Below are 22,070 nucleotides of genomic sequence, written 5' to 3'. Positions count from 1 at the left end.
TCAAGATCAAACATTTTGGTGTACTGTCTGCAGCAGACACATTTCCTAACTGCTTTTTCTCCCTCCTTTCCTACTGAGATTTGAAAATAGCCTCTGATCTTCTCGTATATAAAAACAAAAAACTGCGGATGCTGGAAATCCAAAACAAAAACAGAATTACCTGGAAAAACTCAGCAGGTCTGGCAGCATCGGCGGAGAAGAAAAGAGTTGACGTTTCGAGTCCTCATGACCCTTCAGCAGTTCTGTTCCAACAACTCATCGACACCAACACCCAACTAGGACCCTCCACCCCTGCCTGTCCCTCTGTCCCCACCCCATCTTCCAATCCCAGCCCCAGCCGTGTATTCACTATACCCCCTGACCTTCCCCTATCCGATGCTGAACATTCAGTGCTCAGCAAAGGACTTAGTTTCATACCCTTACGCCCTCACCTCAATGAATTTCGGGCTCGGCACGATGCTGAACTCTTCTTCCGCCGTCTTTGTCTCCGGGCTCACTTCTTTGGGTGGGAGTCCTCTCCCCGTTCAATGGATCCTTTTACCCACCTCCAATATTCTCCCTCCACCTGGATCCCTCCCTCTGGATTCTTACCTTCTCTTGATCTTTTCATTGAGAACTGTCGGCGCGACATTAGTCGTCTCAATTTCTCTGCTCCTCTCACCCATTTTAATCTCTCTCTCTCTCTCTCTGAACTTACTGCACTCCATTCTCTCAGGTCCAATCCTGACATTGTCATGAAACCTGCTGACAAGGGTGGTGCTGTTGTTGTCTGGTGCACTGACCTCTACCTCGTGGAGGCTGAGCGTCAACTCGCAGACACTTCCTTCCACTGCTCCCTGGACCATGACCCCACCACTGAACATCAAGCCATTGTTTCCAGGACTGTCACTGACCTCATCTTCTCTGGAGATCTTCCTCCCACAGCTTCCAACCTGATAGTCCGCCCAACCTCGGACGGCCCACTTCTACCTCTTACCCAAAATCCACAAACAGAACTGCCCTGGTAGACCGATCGTGTCAGCTTGCTCCTGCTCCACAGAACTCATTTCTCGCTATTTTGACTCCCTTCTCTCTCCCCTTGTCCAGTCCCTTCCCACCTACATCCGTGATTCCTCTGACACCTTACGTCACATCAACAATTTCCAGTTCCCTGGCCCCAACCGCTTCCTCTTCACCATGGACGTCCAATCTCTCTACACCTCCATCCCCCACCAGGATGGTCTGAGGGCCCTTAGCTTCTTCCTCAAACAGAGGCCCAAACAATCCCCATCCACCACTACTCTCCTCCGTCTGGCTGAACTTGTTCTCACACTGAACAATTTCTACTTCAACTCCTCTCGCTTCCTCCAAATAAAAGGTGTGGCTATGGGTACCCGCGTGGGCCCCAGCTATGCCTGTCTCTTTATGGGGTATGTGGAACATTCCTTGTTCCAGTCCTACTCCGGCCCACTTCCACAACTCTTTCTCAGGTACATCGATGATTACTTCGGTGCTGCTTCGTGCTCTCGTCGGGACTTGGAAAAATTTATTAATTTTGCTTCCAGTCTCCACCCCTCCATCATTTTCACGTGGTCCATCTTTGACACTTCCCTTCCCTTCCTTGACCTCTCTGTCTCTATCTCTGGTGATAGACTGTCCACCAATATCCATTACAAGCCTACCGACTCCCACAGCTACCTCGACTACAGCTCCTCACACCCCACTTCCTGTAAGGACTCCATCCCATTCTCTTAGTTCCTTCGCCTCCGTCGCATCTGTTCCAATGATGCTACCTTCAAAAACAGTTCCTCTGACATGAACTCCTTCTTCCTTAACCGAGGTTTTCCACCCACGGTCGTTGACAGGGCCCTCAACCGTGTCCAGCCCATCTCCCTCGCATCCGCCCTCACGCCTTCTCCCTCCCTCCCAGAATCATTGTACGGTCCCCCTTGTCCTCACTTATCACCCCACCAGCCTCCGCATTCAAAGGATCATCCTCCACCATTTCCGCCAACTCCACCATGATGCCACCACCAAACACATCTTCCCTTCACCCCCCCCGTCGGCATTCCGTAGGGATCGTTCCCTCCGGGACATCCTGGTCCACTCCTCCATCACCCCCTACTCCTCAACCCCCACCTATGGCACCTCCCCATGCCCACGCAAAAAATGCAACACCTGCCCCTTCACTTCCTTTCTCCTCACCGTCCAAGGGCCCAAACACTCCTTTCAAGTGAAGTAGCATTTCACTTGCATTTCCCCCAACTTAGTCTACTGTATTCGTTGCTCCCAATGTGGTCTCCTCTACATTGGAGAGACCAAACGTAAACTGGGCGACCGCTTTGCAGAACACCTGCGGTCTGTCCGCAAGAATGACCCAAACCTCCCTGTCGCTTGCCATTTTAACACTCCACCCTGCTCTCTTGCCCACATGTCTGTCCTTGGCTTGCTGCATTGTTCCAGTGAAGCCCAACGCAAACTGGAGGAACAGCACCTCATCTTCTGACTAGGCACTTTACCGCCTTCCAGATTGAATATTGAATTCAACAACTTTAGGTCTTGAGCTCCCTCCTCCAACCCCACCCCCTTTCTGTTTCTTCCCCCTTCCTTTTTTTTCCAATAAATTATATAGATTTTTCTTTTCTCACCTATTTCCATTTTTTAAATCTTTTATGCTCCCCCACCCCCACTAGAGCTATACCTTGAGTGCCCTAACATCCATTCTTAATTAGCACATTCGTTTAGATAATATCACCAACTTCAACACCTCTGTGTTCTTTTGTTCTGTTGTCTGTGACATCTTTTGATGATCTGCTTCCATCACTGCTTGCTTGTCCCTACAACCACACCACCCCCCACCTCTCTCTCTCTATCTCTCCGCCCCCCACACACACACCTTAAACCAGCTTATATTTCACCCCTTCCTTGGATTCACCTAGTTCTGTTGAAGGGTCATGAGGACTCGAAACGTAAACTCTTTTCTTCTCCGCCGATGCTGCCAGACTTGCTGAGTTTTTCCAGGTAATTCTATTTTTGTTTTGGATTTCCAGCATCCGCAGTTTTTTTGTTTTTATCCCTTTTCCTCGCCTCCCCATCCTCTCACTTTTACTTGAAACCCACCCCCTGCCCCCTCACTTTCTTGTGCTGACCTGATTATTTTTGCTCTGGTTAAACTAAGTGTTTAGTTTCCTTGCCTCTTTAAGAAAATAACCTGGCTGTTGGTGAATGTGGAGTGTATTGTTGGTCATGCTGCTTAGTTGCCACATGACTGGGACAGATTCTGCAGACCTGCTGTTTTTGTTTGCCTATCCTTTTCATATGCTCATTTTCAGACTTGATCTTGACTCTCCATGTGTAAAGTCACAGGCAGTTAACAAGACTGTTATTTAAAGCAATGTAAGTTAATATCTCTTCCAGCTGAGGACTGAGAAGATCATGTCAATTATAGACCTTCCAGTCTGAAACCACCCTGAGTTTCAGGGCAGGTATGTTCAGCCAGTCTGAAGAGGGCAACACAGGCAAATACTTGTCCCACGACACTCAGCAAGGAGATGCCTTGCATCAGCCTGGCAGCTGCAAGAGAAATCCATGAACCAAGGGTACCACTATATGTTGCCTTCATCGATCTCACCAAAGCATCAACCATGTAAACAGGTGCTGGAGAAAATTGACTGCCTGCCGAAGCTGCTGCTCTTTCCATCACAACATGATGGGTAAGGTCAGTTATGATGGGGCAACATTGGAGTCCTTTGTGATTCACAGTGGGGTCACACAAGATTGTGATCTGACACTGAGACTCTTTTGGAATATTTTTCTCTTTGCTGTTGTCATATGCCTTTGGATCATATACAGAGAGTGACTACTTCCATACCAGTGTTTTACTGAGCTCCTTGCCACTTCTCTCCAAATCTCTGGAGTTGATTTATTTTGTTGTTTAAGGGATCAACATTGGAAAAAAAAGTGTTTATCAAGTAGTATCATGGAATATTTCAAACCCACTTGGAGCATCTGACGGAACATCTTGGCGACTTGTAAATTGACTTTTCACTTGCTAAGCATTGTTGGAAAAATTCTGTGACATTGCCACTTTTAACCCTTAACTTCTGGTAGCTGTATGAAACATCATGATTCTTGGGTCAGTGAATATTCAGTTTGCAGCTTGTACGTTGATGTTCAAACAAATCTTTGTATCATATCAGGACTGTACAGATGCTGGGAGGCTTTTTTCACTAGCCTATTCCTGCTGCTGCCAAACAGGAAAAGGCAATCAGGAAGTCGATGACTACTACAGCCACGTTCCCCACCACACCCCTCACTTTCCCTGCTCTTCTTGCATCCCTGTAGTCCTTTGCCTCCTCTCCCTAGCCAGTGGCCCCCCCCCACCCACCCCAATTCTCCTCACTACCTCTACCTCTTTTCCCCCTATGGCCCTCACCATCTCTCTGCAGCCACCCCCGTTCTTTCACTTCTCCATTCCACTCCCTGCTGTTCCATAACAGGCTGTGGAAGATGAGGTGAGCGGTGGGAGGAGTAGGGGAAGCAAGGAGAGTGGAGAGAAGCTGTTACAATGAAACATTTAAATATTTTATGTGCCAATTACCGGTTCAAAAAGGAGTATTGCACTGGGAAACTCCCTAGGATTATTCATGTATCAGTAGAAGTGGAGATGGTAGAGGTAATGGATGGTGTAGAAATTGATACTTAGGATGTACTGGAAAGGCTGGCTCTGATTAGAGTGCATAGGCTAACTAGCCAGATGGCTGTTGAATCCCAGGTTGAATTTAGGGTGGAGATAACAGAAGGGCTTGCCATAATCTAGTCTTCCTAGATACAGTGCAAGGTGCCAGAGGATTGGAATGGCAAATGAGAAAGGGTGTAAGGACAGTCCGAGTAAATATAGGCTACCCAGTTTTAATATCACTGGTTAGGCTTTAGAAACAATAATTGAAAAAAATTAACAGGCACTTAAAGGTTTGAGTTAAATAGTCTGCACAGATTTGTAAAAGGCAGGTTGTGTTTTGACTAATCTAATTCAATTTTTTGATGAAGAGAATGCAATGGAAATTGTCTATATTGATTTTAAGAAAGCATTTGACAAAGTGCCATACGAGGCTGCCTAATGAAATGAGGCTCCTGGAATAAGAGGGTTGGTGTGAGATTGGCTTAAAAAAATTGGCTTGGGAGAGAACTTTGTTTTTCAGTTTAGGGGAGATGGTGGTGTTCCCTGTACATCAGTGTTTGGACCACTGCTTTTTTGATACATGTAAATGACTTGGATATTGGAATACAGAGTAACACTTCAAGTTTTGCCAATGATAACCAAATGTCGTGTGGCAAATGTGTTGATATCAATTGTGTGCAGTAGGACATAAACTAGCAGAATGGGCAGACAAATGGCAGATGGAATTTATTGAAGTGTGAAATGATGTATGTTGGTGGAAAGAATAGGGAGACAATATAGATTTAATGTGTGCAGGAATAGAAGGCCCTGGGGATGCATAGACCTTTCAAGAGGGCAGGACATACTGAGTGTAATGAGCAAAGGATGTAGAATCTTGGGCTTCGTAAATAGAGGTATTGTGTACAAAAGCAAGAAAGTTATGGTGAACCTGCATGAAGTTCTGGTCAGGCCACAACTAGACCGTTGCGTCCAGTTCTGGTCACCACACTTCAGGAAGAATGCAAGGATCCTTGAGAGGGTGCAGGTCTAGCTACAAGGTTTGTTTGGAGATGCTGGAAATATTCTCCTTGGAGATGAAGGGGAGATCTGTTAGAGGTGTACAATATTATGACAGGTTGAGGTTTAAGAAAAGTTGTTCCTTGTAGCTGATCCTACAAGAACTAAGCATGGACTTAATGGCCTCCTGTGCCATAATGAATCAATGATCCATTACTTATGGGATTACTCAGCTCTAATTGTATCATGCTGCTTCCACTGTTTAGTACGCATGTCGTCCTGGTTTGTATCTTCACCAGGTTGGCATCTCATTTTAAAGCATGCCTTGATCTACTCCTAGTATACTCCTTGCTTCTGTACCAGGATTGGACTTGGTAATCAAGGAATCATTAAATGGTTACAGCACTAAAGTAGGCAATTAAGTGTGTCATATCGATGCAGTTTGCCAAGAGAAACTCGCAGTCCCTCTATCTCACACTTGCTTATAGCCCTGCCCTTCTCTTCATGGGAATTATCCATTTCCCTTTTGAATGTCATGATAATTTGCCTCCACCACACTCTTTTGGGCTGTATATTCCAGATCCCCTCAAAACACTAAATAAAATAAAAATTCTACTCACCTTTTGGTTGCTATGCACCTTTTTAAATCTGTGTCCTCTGGCTCTTGACCATTCTGGCAATGGGAACAATTTCACCCTATCTACTCTTTCCAGATGCCTTATAATTTTGAACACCAAAGAATTTTCCCCTCAATTTTCTCATCTCAAGCCCCAGCTTCTACAATCTATCCCTATAATTGAATTCTTTATCACTGGAACCCTTCGTAAATATTTCTTTCACCTTCTCTATTGCCTTTTATATCCTTTAGGAATGTCCAGAATTGTACAGAATTCCAGTTGGGACCGAGCCATTGTTTTTTAACAACTCACCTTATCCTTGCTTTTGTACTTCTGTTTTTTCTGTGCAAGATCCTTTGTCTTTTAACCACTTTCTTATCCTGCCCTGCCATCTTCAATAATTTCTGCACATACACCCAGGTCTTTTTGTTCCTGCAGCCTCGTTGGAATTGTAGCTTTCATAATGCCTCTCATCCTTCATATCAAAATATATCACTTCACACTTCTCTGCATTAAATTTCATCTGCTTGTCTGCCCTTTTCACACGGTATACTTCCTTGACCATTACTCTCTCCTGTCACTCAACTAACTTGCGTTAATGCTGCTACTCTCCCTTTACAGTATGGGCTTTAATTTTGCTAACAAGTCTGTTATGTGGCACTTTGTCAAACACTATTTGGAAGGCTATGTATATAAAATCAACTGTATTGCCTTAATTGATCCTCTGAGCATTTTTTGAGAAAAGTCAATTAAGTTAGGCAAACATGATTTTTTGTTTAAATCCATGCTGCCTTACTTAATATTTTTCCAAGTGTCTGTTAATTTTGTCCTTGATTATCATTTGTAAAAGCTTTCACAATCTGATGTTAAACTGTTGGCCTGTGGTTGTTGGGCTTATGTTTACACCTTCTTTTGAAAAACGATGTAACATTTGTAATTCTCCAGTCCTCCAGCACCACCCCTGTACCTAAGGAGGATTGGATAATTATGAACAGTGCCTCTGCAATGGATGCATCTCATCCTGCCCGAGTGATCTATCAAGTTGAAGTATAGCCAGCTTTTCTAATCGATTTTTGTTTAGGCCCAGATTTCCACTCCCACTCTGGGTGTGCAGAGTTGGGAAATTCCCTGACTTGCCACACCCACTTTGGTGGTGGTGATTGGGGGGGAGGGGCTGGTGTGTAAAGGAAAGAAAAGGAAAATGCCACGAACAACAGGACCTTCATTCTGGTGGGGGTGGATACATGCTGGAGTCTGGGCTGCCAGTGCTGGAAACAGTTCGGAGGCAGCTATGGGCTACTGAGTGCTGAGGCAGGCTGGTTAAAAGGCCTGCATCTGTTCTCTGGGTCTTTGTTCCATTATGTGGTTGAATCCGAGGCTCTCTACCCCTCACACCACCTCAACCCCCAGTTGCCCCCAAAGGCCCCTCATACCCTCCATGTCAACCCATGTCCCTCTACCCATGCCATGGCTCCTTAGAGCCACAATGACAACTCATGCCAACCCACCTTCTCTGCCCTTACACCCTCTATACCAACTCATCCAATATCTGTCATGAGCAGACCTTGGGAGCCTTGCTGAGATTAAATAGAATTAAGTTCTACGTATTACAGACTTCACTATATAAAAACACTCGTTAATAAAAGCTTATTCAACACATTTTAAAATCCCCTCAGCACTTAATCTTTTTTAAAGAAACAAAGATAAAAGCAAAGCCCCATATCAAAGACAGCTAATCCCTTTATAATCTCTGAACTGTCAATCAAACTCTGAATTTATGCCCCCCATGCCCATTGTGTTGATAATAGGTTGTGGAAGCAATCAATCAGTAATAATACTATAATAGCACTTGGGGTTATGTTAATAAACAACTGTTGAAACTGTAATCACCAATTTATTTAACTGAGAGCAAGCTGTTTGGTTTTCAAAACTTCAAAAGGGCAGGGGAATTAAATAGCATGACAGCTTGACAGTTCAACAGACCTTATTCACCTTTTATGAGCATGTGACTTAGTTTAAGAGTATACTCACTATGGTGACATGAACCTTGCTCCAGAAAAAATGGCGCCTGTTTGAACTTGAGTACAAATGGGCCTGCTGGGTTCAAGTTTTCCCAGGTGCGAATCACACCTTTCCCCTACTGGCAAAAATAGGACCTGTTGGAGATGGGGGCAGAACTTCTGGATCCAGGGTCTTGGTGCCATTTTTGGATAAGGTGCAGGGTCTCCACGACTGCAAAATCTAGGCCTTAATATCTCAACTACCTCTCTCAAATGACTTTGACAGCGACATCTTCCTTGCAACCGCACTCCCCCTTTTACCTCTCTTTTGACTACTTATATGCTCATAAGACTTTTGGATTCCCTTTGTTATCTGCAAGCTTTTTGCTTCTCCTCTGTATTCAGATTCTCACTCGTTATTATCAACCTGACATTTGTCATACAAACCCTTTTTCTGCTTTATCTTAGTTTCTCTCTCTTTCATCATCCAAGAAGCTTGGGCTTTGTCTGTGCGAATGTACCTTGAAGCTCTTCTTTAAAGAACCCCATTTTTCCATTACAGTTTTGCCTGCCAAACTTTGATTTCAACTTATCTGGGTTAGATCTGTTTTCAACTCACTGAAATTGGCTCTCCCCCAGTTTATATTTACTTGTAAGAAGGACATGGAGCAATCCATAACTAACCTAAGCTTTATCACTATGATCACGGTCATGCAATTGTGTCCTAGTGACACTTGACCCACATCATTCCTCAGGACCAGATCTATCATTGCCTCCTTCCTCATTGAGTCACTACCATTTTGATCTTAAATTCTGAATGCATTCAGGAACTTTTTTCCCTTGTCTCTAGAATAATCAAAGTATTCCTTTATTTTTTTTTTGCACCTATCTGTTGCAAAATCTCTTTGGGATTTCCTTGCAGATTTTTTCCTCTAGCTCTTTCCTAACTAATTGGTGCCTATGGATTACACCTAGTAGTGTAAATGGTACCTTTATTTTTTTTTCTTAGCTCTAACCAAATAGATTCTTCGTTTAGCCTCTTTAGGACATCTCTCTCTTGCTTTATAAAAACATTAATCAGTACTCCCATCCCTCCTCTCTGCAGCATTGCTCTTTTTCTCTCACCACCTGCTGCAGGCAGTTATATCCATCAGGACTTGGCCAGCTCAGTCAGCATTGGTGCTTCTTAGCCTCTCTTGATGATGGGCATTGAAGTTCCCTGCCCAGAGTGCATTCTGTTGTTGCTGTAGTCTGTGCTCCTTCCAGCCGATGTTGAGCATGTAGAGTACTGATTCAGCTGTTGAAGGACAGTTTGTGGTAATCGGCAAGAGATTTTCTTAATCTCTTTTGCTTGGTGCCATGAGACAATGGGATCTAGAGTCAATGATGACTTCTCCCAGGATTGGTGAGCCCATGCTACCATGTAAATGGGTGGTTGGAGGTGTCTGAGATAATGGCTTTAAGGTATAATTGTCAGTTAGTTGCTCGACTAGTCTGTGGAACAGCTCTTCCATTTTTGCTCAAGCCCCTAAGTGTCAATGATGAGGATTTTGCTGGGCAGGCTGTGCTTATGTCTTAGCTGGTGCCTTGGTGCTGGGTGGTCCCTCTGGTTTTATTATTCAACTTTCTGTCGCGGCTTGATACAACTAGGCCATTTTGGAGGGCAGTGGGTCTGGAGCCACATGTAGGAACGACCAGGTAAGGATAGCATATATCCATCCTATAAGGACATTAGTGAATAAGATGGAATTTTATGGCAATCCCGTATGCTCATGATCAACATTACTGAGACTAGTTTCTTATTCTAAGTTTAATTTAAAATATCCCCAGCTGCTGTGGTGGGATTCGAACTAATATCTCCATAGCATTAAACCAGGCTTATGGATTTCTAGTCCAATGACATAACCACTATTCTGCCGTTGTGCTAACTGTAGACAAAGATTTAACACACGTTCAAAGTTTTGGAAATTTTTATTCTATTTCTGGACTATATTTCAATTTTAGAATTAATGAACTTTTACTTTTTTAGTCTCTAGATTCCTTGTCTCTTTTTTGAATGGAGAACCACAGCATTAAAATGTTTCTGGGTAAAAGCCAGGTCCTAAAGTTGTGTTTTACCCCCAGTTGGCCAAGATGAGGAAAGATTAATATGGCTACGTTATGGATGCAGTTTTCCTTGGCTCCGCAGTAACAGTTGCTTCTTGACTCAAAGATTGTGGTTTAAGCTATACTGCAAAGAATTTGGCATGTAATCTTCTATACTGAGACTGCTACAATGATAGGTGCTATATTATTGGATGAGAATGAAAAGCATTTGATGGATATAAGCTATCCCATGGTAACTTTTAAGAGCAAGGGATTCCTCTAATGTCTTGGTCATTGTTTATCTCTCAGTAATATTTAATTTTATATAAAATCTGATTTTTCACTGCTGTTTGCAAAAGTGTCATAATTTAGGAATACCTGGAAGATAATTTGCACACAATGATTACACATCAGACATATTTCATTGTCAGTAAAGCACTTGGGAACATAAATGGTGCTATATGATGCAAGTTCTATTTCGATTGATTTAGAATTCTGCTTTATCGATTCAATATCACAGCATGTAATTGAATTTAATAAGTTCATGATTTTGTAATGCTTTGGCATATTTTGAGACTGCTTTTCAAAAATTAATCTATACTTGATTTTCTAATCGTCGAAAATTTGATATTCCCCTATTTTATAATGGCAGTAGGCTGCAGTGCATTCTGCTGCTTATGGGGAGAAGATGTACTTCAGCTGATCTGCCTCTTTTAATGCCAGGCCGCAGTATCTGTAAAACAAAGCCTTTGTCAGAGTTTAGTTATGAGTTGTTGACAATTTAGTTTATAGCTGCCTGTTGAGCTTAAGGTAGAATTTATGAGAACCCTTTTTCTTATTTTTCTAACTAAATCTTGAGGGTGTTATGAACATTCTGAATGCCAAAAAAGTAATAGAAATCGATTTAGTACTTTTCTAGAGATAAATGTCTTCCTTACTTGTTATTTCAGTCATTGAATGAATGAGGTGGGCCAAGTGTCTATTGGAGGACATTTGGGTATGAGTGATCATAAAGTTGAGATTAGTAATGGAAAATTGCAAGGAATAATCTAAAGAAGAACTTCTAAATTGCAAGAAGGTCAACTTGATATGAGGGGAGATATAGCCAGGGTAAAATGGAACCAAAGTTTGATTGGAAAAACTGTAACCAAATAGCAGACCGTCTTTAACGAAGTGATGTTTCAAAGACAGGCTTATTACATTCCAACAGGAGGGAAAGGCCAGGGCTCCAGGGATGATGGGTAATACAGAATATGAAGAAATAAAAAAAGTATGTATGATGCATGCCACATGAACTCTTCAATTGAGAGCTAGGCCAATTACAATAAGTTGAGTGGGGAAGTGAAGAGATTAAGACTGGCAAAGTGAGATTGAGAATAGAATGACATTTTAGATAAAGCTGACCCCAAAATCTTCTGGTAAGAGGCAGGGTGGGGCCTCTTCGGGTCAAACAAAGTGACAATATGCGTAGATGTGGGGCAAGACTAGATTACTTAATGATACAAAGTACTCATTAACGAAAAGGATTCTGAGAATATTGGTAGGAGTGGAGATGATAGAGGTAATGGGTGGGGTCAAATTGATGGTATGTTCTAGAAATATTGATCATGCTAAGTTGGGGGGGCGGCGGTGGAGATAAAAGAGCTTGCAATAATCTTTCAGTCTTCCCTAGATATCGGAGGGGTCTCAGAATTGGACACTGGCAGATGATGTTACCCTTGTTCAATAAAGGGTGTAAGGACATTCCTAGTAACTACAGGATGGTCAGGTTAACATCACTGGTTTTAGAAACAAAAATTGGAAAAAGTTAACAGCAGTTGGAGAGGTTTGAGTTGTTATGGAGCACTGGCACAAATTTGTAAAAAGCAGATTGTGCTTGATTAACCTAATTTAACCTTGAAGGAACAAAAGTGTGCATAGTGGATGTTGTCTATATGGATTTTAGAAAATGTTTAGAAAAGTGCTACATAAAAGACTGGTTAACAAAGCTCGGATAAAAAATTTGCCTTAGGACAGAAAACAGCAAGCTGTGGTAAATGGAGGATGATAGACAATAGTCAGTGTTTTGCAAGGGTCAGGATTAGAACCATTACTTTTTGACTTGGATATTGGAATAGGGTATAATTTCAAAATTTGACACCAAACTTGGAGTGGCAAACAATGAGAGTGATGCGAATCAATTGCAAAGGGCATGGCTCATACAATGGGAAGATTGTATTTGATAGAGACGTGAGGTGTATTTTGGAAGAAGGGCCAGGGAGAAACAATGTATTATTAATAGTACAGGTCTGAAGAGTGTGCAGGGACAGAGACCTTCCTGTGCATGTATTAGATCTTTGAAGACGACAGGACATTTTGAGAGTAGTTGGTAGTTAGCAAAGCATGAGATATCTGGGGCTTCATAAAGGTATTGAGTACAAAAGCAGGAAAGTTATGCTGAATCTTTATAAAACTTAGGCCGCAGCTAGAGTATTGCATCCAGTTCTGGTCACCACATTTCATGAAGGATGTGAAAATCCTCAAAGATGCTGAGAAGCTGGGTTGTTCTCCATGGAGCAAAGGTGATTGATGGAAGATTTGATAAAGCTATTCAAAATTATGGTAACTTTAGAAAAATTGTTCCTGTTAGCTGATTACACAAGGACTAGGGAACATAGATTTAAGGCTTTGGGCAAGAGACACAGGGGCAATGAGAGGAAGAACATTTTTTACCTAGCAAATGGAACATAGATTTAAGGCTTTGGGCAAGAGATACAGGGGCAAAGAGGAAGAACTTTTTTTACCTAGCAAATGGTAATGATCTGGAACTGATGCTATTGAGGATGATGGAAGCAGAAATGATCGATGATTTCAAAAGGAAATTGGATGGGCAATGAGGGACATTCATTAATTTGCAGGGCTTTGGGGATAGAGTGGAGTAATGGGGCTAACTGGATTGCTCCATGGAGAGCTGACCTGGACACTTGATGGGCTGCATAGCCATCTTCTGTGCCAGGATGACTCTATGACCCTAGGGCTAATGTTTTTCTCTTTTCATTATAGAAATGAGGAAGAAATTTGATTCGGGGGAGGATCCCCTGGATCCAGAAAATCAGCAAGGCGGAGGTGGTCATCACTTTCACAGATCCTGGAACCAATGGCAAGGATTCAATCCTTTTGGCTCAGGAGGACCTTTTAATTTTAAATTCCACTTTAACTAAGTTTTGAGTATTGGCTACTCATTTCTAGAAAGACTTCATGGAACAGAAATATTGAATGTGATGCCAGAAACCAAGATCTAAAGGATTAAACAGCATAACTTTCTTGTTCAGCCAAAAATGTTCAGAATAGTATTTTTCACACACAGGACAGTTTTGAAATATTTTCCTTAAAATACGAAATGCATTGTACACTTATAATAAAGCAAATTGCCTTAAAATGTGATCCCATTGAAAATAATTTATTCCCCAAAATATTGTCTTAATTTGTGCGGGTGATTTGAAAGTCCTTGGCTTCTAAGATAAACAGCAAATCATCTAGTAATAATGGAAATTTTGTATCATTTAAAATTGGCCTAAGGACTTTTTGAATAATGCCCCTCTCAATAGAATGAGCACGGTTTAGTGGCATACAATGGCACTTATCTGACCTCATTACTATTCATATTGTGGGATTGTTTCAAACTCATGGAAGTAGAACTTGTACTTAAAACAAAATATTCCAGTATTCATCCCGTCATGGAACACGTTTTAGACACATTAAAAATGTCCTATTCACTGTTCGGTCCAATTAATCCACTCGTAACTTGATGCTTTAAGGACACTGGAATGGTTTAAAACTTCTATACAAAAGAAAAGGATTATTCCCTTAGCAAATGATCATCTGGATATACTGTAGTGGAACTTTTTTTATAATTTTGGTAGAAATCTGGGAATTTCAATATTTGAAATGGTGCTCATGCTGTAATTCTATATGGAGTTTAACCCTTACACGCACATGGCATTTACCTGCAGCAAATGCGATCATCTTCAGACTTCTCAATAGTGCACATTTCTTTCAAAAATGAATTTTTGTACTTTGCCACTTTAAAGATTGAAACCCTGGCTTGGCTAGCATTAAAATCTGCCCCATCTCAGTTATGACATTCATTTTTTACATAAACTGGACATTTATCTCCTTTGAGATAAAGTGCCCAGTTCTTAGTCTATACATGTGGCTTATTTGCTGCTGGAGTGACATTTCTGGTTACGTAACCAACCTTTTCAATTTTTGAAGATAAGTAGATTATTTTAAAGTACACTATTTAAAAGCAGCCGTTTTAAATTTGCTATAAAGGGTTCCCCTTGTTAATGATAGATTAAAAAAAACTAGCAAAACACCCTTGAGATTATTTTTCTATCATAGTAATGTATTAGGAAACTTAAATTTACATGTGTATCTTTTTTGTAGACTGTACAAGGTTGTTGAGTATGTGAAATATTCTGAATGCAAGCTTTGCACTAGGTTGTTGATTTGGATATAGCTTGAGACAAATATGAAAGAAAGGATTGTCATTTTACATTACCTTTGGGCAGAAAGCCCATGCTACTAGATCCATTGTATCTAAAAAGTATTGGTTAAGGGATCTTAGAACTGCATACTAATAACATTCTGCATTTCTTGCTCCTGAAATAACTAGCCCACTTTTGATGTGCTGGGGTTAACGTCAGGTATTTTTGTCTTGTTTAGCAACCATATAAAAACAGAATACGCTCTTTTATGTTCAGGTGAACACCAAACTGACATTTTGACATCTGGTATTAGACTTGCCTGCTTATCGTGAAAGATGAGCTTAAAATTAATTTAAGACCTTATAGTAAGCTGTCAATGCAAATGATTTGATATCTAGCATCGGACTAGTATTCCATTCATGTCATTTTGAAGGACAATAAACATATACTTTGTTTGCAGAACAAGGGTAATGTGGGTGATTTCCCCAAGCACATACTGACATTTGGAAATAAAAATATTAATTGCTGGAAATACTCCAAGTTAGGCAGTATTTGTGGAGAGAGAAGCAGTGTTAACATTTCATTAGAACCTGAAATGCTAATTCTGTTCTCCACAAATGTTACCTGATCACCGGAGTGTTTCCAGTATTTTCTGTTCCTTTCGGATATTCAGTATCTACAGTATTTTGCTTCTAACATTGGGGAACTTCTTTTGCTGCCATCAGCACATGTACAAAATTTGTGGGCGATTGTCCAGTTTTATTTTGATCTATGCTGGTGGCAGCTGAGTTTCCTCATTGCCACTCCGTACTCAAGGATGTGTCAATTGTATGGCAGTATAGCTTATTACAAAGTTGATTAAAGGATTTTTGTTTTTGTCTTGTGTCATAATGTTCTTTTTTCACCTGGAAATAGTACGCTTTGTGGCAGTGAAGTACTCCATCTGATGGCATGTTGGAATTGTCAAGACCTCCCATCTAGGTTACTGGATTTTAAATGCCCATGTTGGTTAAGCATGGATTTAAGCTTGAATCCTTTGAGACCTTACGTTTTATAGATCATTGGGGGGATCAGATATCAACTGGCACGCAAATATCATTATTTTAAACTAAACTTTTAAATTTATTATTTTTGGGGGAAAATATAAAAACTTCATTCCATTAGGTAAAATTGTGCCAACTACATAGTCATCACATTGTCGAGTTATTTCCTAGATTAATGTTGCTAAGAATGGGGAATTCCACTCGGTTTAAAACCGTTTTCTGTACAGAAAGGTTTGCAGAGTGAATGGCCAGATTTACGATGTGTACAACTCAATTCTGAATGTCTGCAACAAAACACCATTTCCTGCAAACAATTTTAGTATGTAGATGAGTATGAAGTAGACTTGCAGTACAAACATGCCTCATGATTTTGCACTTGAAATGTAATTTTACTATTTGTACTTGCACTCTGTTCTGAAATTTGGGACTATTTTTATATTTCCATGAAGTATCAAAATTGTAAATAAAGTATATCAGTTATGATTAATTTGTTTAGAGACTTCAATTGTCAGGATAAGATTTTAGAGCTAGTTTTCACTAATACCTGACTCATGACATGGACAATTAAGAATTCTATTGAGACTACATATTGGAATTTGAATAGAGGTCAGTGGCCTGCTACTTGATTTTTCAGTGCAAATTCATAATATGCATTGCTGTCGGGCAAAGCTCCATGATAGAAAAAACAATTAACCCTTTAAACAATCCCATTTACATAATCAGTGCTTAATCATACTGCAGCCAAATTAAGTTTCAAATATTGTCACAGCAATTTAACAGTGGCTAGTTGCAGAGTAAAACTTCCCAGTAATATCTTAACACCAATTTTTGACCAGAGGGTATGGAAATTGTATGGGGCACTGGCCATAAATGCTCAAGAAATGAACCATATAATTACAATTACAAAGATAAATCTTGGTACAAGTGAGCATAGAATTATCACACTAATGAAGGTTTTATCATCATAACGATGCCTACATACAATAATGAAACGAAACCTGCCCTCTTTTTTGGCTATCTTGGCTTAATGTGAACAATGCAGTTGGTTACCTCCTCACTTTTTTTTCTCTCCCTCTCCAGATGCTCCCTGACTCCAACGTTTTGTTTTATTTCCAACATCCGTATCTTTGTTATACATCTGTCTTACCAATAAAAATGCTGCTTTATCATAAATTTACAATATGGGCCTGGATCTTCCTCAAAGCATCAATTACCGGTGGACTGCCACTCTGCTTGAACTTTTCCATGCCTAGATGCTGTTCAGAAATTTCTTGCTGAGTCTTCAAAGTTCTGCTTCAGGAATGCAGCATCGATTGGAGTGCTCCATCGCAGTGCTTAGTCGGGAAGATGAGGTATACCCTCCTTTTCCTCCACACCCCCCCCCTCCAGTACAGGCTACTGTATGGTAAATTGAATGTTGGTGAATAGGTAGGGTGGCAGGTTGAGAGGAGTAGTCAGTTTAGGGGCTAGTCAGGTTGGTGAGAGAGTTGGTCTGAGTGGTTAGCATCAGTCTTGCAGTTACCCAGGAGCTAAACTAGGGTTTTTTGCTAACATAACATCCTAGGTGGTTACCCAGGAAAAGTCCACACTGATCTGGAATCATCATCCTAATTTTCAATTTTCTCAAAACGCAAATTCCAATGTAAAACCACACACACTTCACGTTCTATTACATTCACCAGCTTTTGGATTTCTAAAAGTTTAGCTGCACTAATGGCAGGAACAGATACTTTATGCACTTCCAAAAGTTAGAGTTGAAAAACAACTAAGCACTGAGATGGCCATCTGAAAATCTTAAACTGAGATTGCTTATGGAGACCCTCAGTCACATACCTTGGGACTTGTTGCAGGTAGCAGTATTTATGCTTTGGTATGTTAATCCTAGAATTGCAGATCAAATTTCTGACGAATCTAAAAATCTGTTACCTCTGGTTCTTTTCTCTTTGCTTACCTAATTAACATTTCATGATTTGAAGACCTATTAAATAGACCCTTCACTTTCTCTGCTTCAAGGAGAACAGCCCAGCTTTCCAGCTTTTCTCATCCCCACGCCTCCCCCATTTAACAGAAGTTCCATATCTCTTGTACAATTATAAATTTCTATAACACGTTTTATTTAGGTTTTAATACTTTCAAAACTTCACATTTTTTAAGTTAACGTATATACTTGTAAAACCAGAATGCACATCAGAACTGCAGAAACCTGATAACTAATCTTAAACTTGCACCTATGTTTTCACTGCTGCTCTGTCTGCTCACCCCTTTATCATGGTAGCCACGCACCGAGGAAAAACCTGCCTCTGATCATTACCCAATTCTAATTTACCTGAGTATTATGCCCCTTGAAACTCCATGATCTGCAACTTACCTTCACCCTCCTGATGCTGATTGGCAACTATTCCTGGCACCTGCCCAATGTGCACCTGGTGTACACTCTGTTCACCAGCACATATTCCATGTTTCCCCTGATACAACTGGCCCACGGGCTATAAGTTACATACGAATTAGGAACAGGTGTAGGTCACTCAGTCCCTCAAGCCTGATCTAAGACCATGGCTGATCTGATTTTAACCTCACATTCCTGCCTACCCTCAATAACCTTTCACCCCCTTGCTTATCAAGAATCTATCTACCTCTGCCTTAAAGATATTCAAGGACTCTGCCTCAACCACCTTTTGAGGAAGAGCATTCCAAAGTGTCAAAAAAAATTTCCTCATCTTTGCCCTAAGTGGGGTGACCCCCTTATTTTGAAAGTGACATTAGTTCTAGATTGTCCTACAAGAGGAAAACATTCTTTCCACCTTCACCCTGTCAAGCCCCCTCAGGAACTTTTAAGATTTTAATCAATTTACTGTTCTAAACTCCAACAGATACAAGCCTAGGCTGACCAACCTTTCTGCATAAGACAACCCACCCATTCCAGGTGTTAATCTAAACCTCTGAACTGCTTCCAATGCATTTACATCTTTCCTTAAATAAGGAGACCAGTGTTGTATGCAGTACTCCAGATGTGGTCTCACCCATGCCCTGTATAATGGAAGCATAACCTCCCAACTCTGTTATTGTTTATTGCAAGGGGAATTGAAAACTAGTCTATTACCTTTGCTAATTAGTTGCTGCACTTGCATACTAACCTTTTGTGATTCATGCACTGGGGCACTCAGATCCTTCTGCATCTCGGAACTCTGCAATCTCTCACCATTTAGATAATTTGCCTTTTTTCTTATTCATCTGCCAAAATGGACAACCTCACATTTTCCTACGTTATCTCCATTTCCCAGATCTTTGTCTACTTGCCTAACCTATTGATATCCTTTCGTGACTTCCTTATGCCCTCTTCACAATTTACTTTCCTGCTTATCTTTGTGTCATCTGCAAATTTAGCAGCCATTGGTCCCTTCATCTAAATAATTTGTATAAATTGTAAAGAGTTGAGGCCCCAGCACTGATCCTTATGGCATACCACTCATCATATCCTGCTAACCAGAAAATGACCCATTTATGCCTACTGTTTCCTGTTAGCTAGCTAATCTTCTATGCATATCAATATATTACCCCCTACACCATGAGCTTCTATTTTTCACAGTAACCTTTTGAGGCACCGAATGCCTTCTGAAAACCGTACATTCACTGGTTTCCCCTTTTTATCCACAGAACCTGTACTTCAAAAATTCCACTGAATTGGTTAAACACTATTTCCCTTTCACACGGCCATGTTGACTCTGCCTGATCACCTTGAATTTATCTAAGTGCCTTATAATGTATTTAATAGTTTTGAACATTTTTCCTATGACAGATGTTAAGCTAACTGGCCTACAGTTTCCTGCTTTCTGTCTCCCTCTTTGAATAAAGGAGTTACCTTAGCTATTTTCTAATCTAATAGAACCTTCCCCAAATCTAGGGCATTTTGGAAAATTAAAACTAACACATCAACTATCCCACTAGCCACTTCTTTTAAGACTGCAGGATGAAATCCATCAGGACCCAGGGATTTGTCAACCTGCAGTCCCAACAATTTGCAAAGTACCACTTCCATGGTGATAATTTTCTTGAGTTACTCCCTTCCAATTTCTGATTTACAGCTGTTTCTGGGATGTTAGTTGTCACTTCTGTAATGAAGGCCAGCACAAAATACCTTTACAGTTCACCTGCCATCTCCTTATTTTCCATTATTAATTCACCAGCCTTAATTTCTATAGGACAGTGCTCACTTTAACTCTTTTTCAAATGTCTGTAGAAACTCTTACTATCTGTCTTTATATTTCTAGCTAGCTTTCTCTTGTACTATAATTTTTTTCCCTCTTTATTAATTTTTAGGATGGAATTGTCTGGCTCCGTTAGCAGACACTGGTGAGGAGGCCAAAATTCGGTTTCATGGTGTTATGAAACCAGTTTGTGATCGGCTGCTCCACCCATCGATGTCAGGCTGCGTTTCTTGCCACTGCATGTCAGGAACCTAATTTTAATACTTTGCATCTCATTATATGCCCTGCTTTCCAGAATCACCCCTCCACATCAAATTTACTGCCTACGTTGGTGTGACTGCAGAACGGCATGCTTCATGACTGCCTTTAAAAGGTCTAAACCTGATGACCTGAATTTTGAGGGGAACTCTAAGTTGATTGCACACGACCTAGGACAGTGTTCACGAGCGTCACCCGTAGGCCATCAAGCACAAGGTGCCATGCATTTGGGGAGTCACTTTCTCCCAGCTGGCTTTTACTGTGGTGCCAGGGCAAGGGCTCTGCTGGGAGGGCTGGGAGGGTTGGGTGCAAAGCAGCACACGCTAAAGGAATTACAGAAACACATGCTGGGGGTCGGCCAAGCACTTGGAAAAGCTTGTCAAATGTGAGCATCCTTACCCAGCTGAGACGATTCAGCAGCGGCCCCATTGACATTTTTGGAGTCAGGTCTCTGTACTTTTTCTGCCCACTCGAGCAAAGCATTGAAGTGCCACCAAATGCCACTTGGGTGCAGACTGCAAATTAATGTGCGTTTTAGGGGGCAGCAGAACCATTGGTCAACTGGGCAAGTTGTAGAATCTCCATAGCCATAGTGCAGTTACTGGTGGAGACACTCACAGGTTTGGACCCATATCCATTATGGTTTAAGCTTATAGAGCGGGTTAGGAGAATGCCTGCACCTGAACTGAGAGCACAGCATACAGTCCAATGGCTGAAGCTGTTGCCAATTGGTCAAGTAGAGCGGAGGTGGGTGAATTTTCAGAAAGCGATGAAGCGCACTATACACTGACCATCCAAGCAGTGGCCAGCACTCTCCTGCATGTGTGAAGGGGCCTTCAGACTTAACCAAGGGATGTTCTTGATACAACCATGTTAACCCATGCAGCTCTTTGACCCTGTAAAGAGGAGAACATCAGGGTTATGGAGCCTGGTGATTTAGTGGTATGTCCAATGGCTTACAGGGAACAGGGAAGGAGAGTACGGCGAGGCACATGGCTAGGTAAAGGGAGGAGCACCTCCTTCGAGATGAAGGGGGCGGCAGGGCTGCTGTGCACGGAGCTGAAGATTCACAGAAAGCTGTCACTTGGTGCTTCGCAAGACCCCAGCTTTATAGAAGGTGCTTGTCGTTCCTGCAGATGACTGAGAGCCAGCGTCGCCAAAGACTGCACATGTCTGGGGAACTTGTAAGTCACATGTGACACCACCTGCAGGGGACATGGAGAGCATCCACTGCCAGTTGCCATGAAAGTGACCACTGTGCTCAATTTTTATGTCCAGCACTCCACAGGTGTACTGTGTGGGATCTTGCAAGCCTCCATACACAAGTGTATTCAGGAGATCACAGACGCCATCTTCGCGAAGGCACAGAACTTTGTTCATTTTGATTGGGATCAGGAAAGCCAGGATGCAAGAGCACTGGGATTTACGTAGACCTGTGGTTTTCCACAGATGCTGGGAGCAATCAACTGCACTCGCGTGGCACTTAGATCTCCATGACAACAAGCAGTCAACTGTGTCAACTGCAAGGGCTTCCACTCGAATATTCAGCTGGTATGTAACCACCACAAATGCATCCTGCAGGTCTACATCCTTAGCAGGTCTTCGACCCCTGACCTCTTTCAGGGTTCACAGAGGCTGCAGGATTGGCTCCTCAGGGACAAGGGCTACCCGTGACGTGGCTGGCGCCTATGCGGCGGCCTCAGACTGCAGCAGAGTGACCCGGACTTTGGTGGAGCA

General features: G+C 41.7%; 1 protein-coding gene across 1 annotated transcript in view; it reads left to right on the top strand.

Moving 5' to 3' along the window:
- dnajc3a (DnaJ (Hsp40) homolog, subfamily C, member 3a) overlaps positions 1 to 16,357 on the top strand; it is a 95,350-nt gene extending 78,993 nt beyond the window's left edge. The window contains exon 12 of the mRNA XM_041198818.1: positions 13,401 to 16,357. Within this exon, the coding sequence (XP_041054752.1) occupies positions 13,401 to 13,558 (158 nt within the window). The 3' untranslated portion in view covers positions 13,559 to 16,357. The remainder of the gene's footprint in view (positions 1 to 13,400) is intronic.
- Positions 16,358 to 22,070: the final 5,713 nt, after the last annotated feature.

This window comes from Carcharodon carcharias, chromosome 11, assembly GCF_017639515.1.
Source record: "Carcharodon carcharias isolate sCarCar2 chromosome 11, sCarCar2.pri, whole genome shotgun sequence".
Lineage (NCBI taxonomy): Eukaryota > Metazoa > Chordata > Chondrichthyes > Lamniformes > Lamnidae > Carcharodon > Carcharodon carcharias.
Note: the sequence above shows the minus strand (reverse complement) of the source record. Positions and strands in the feature narration are given on the sequence as shown.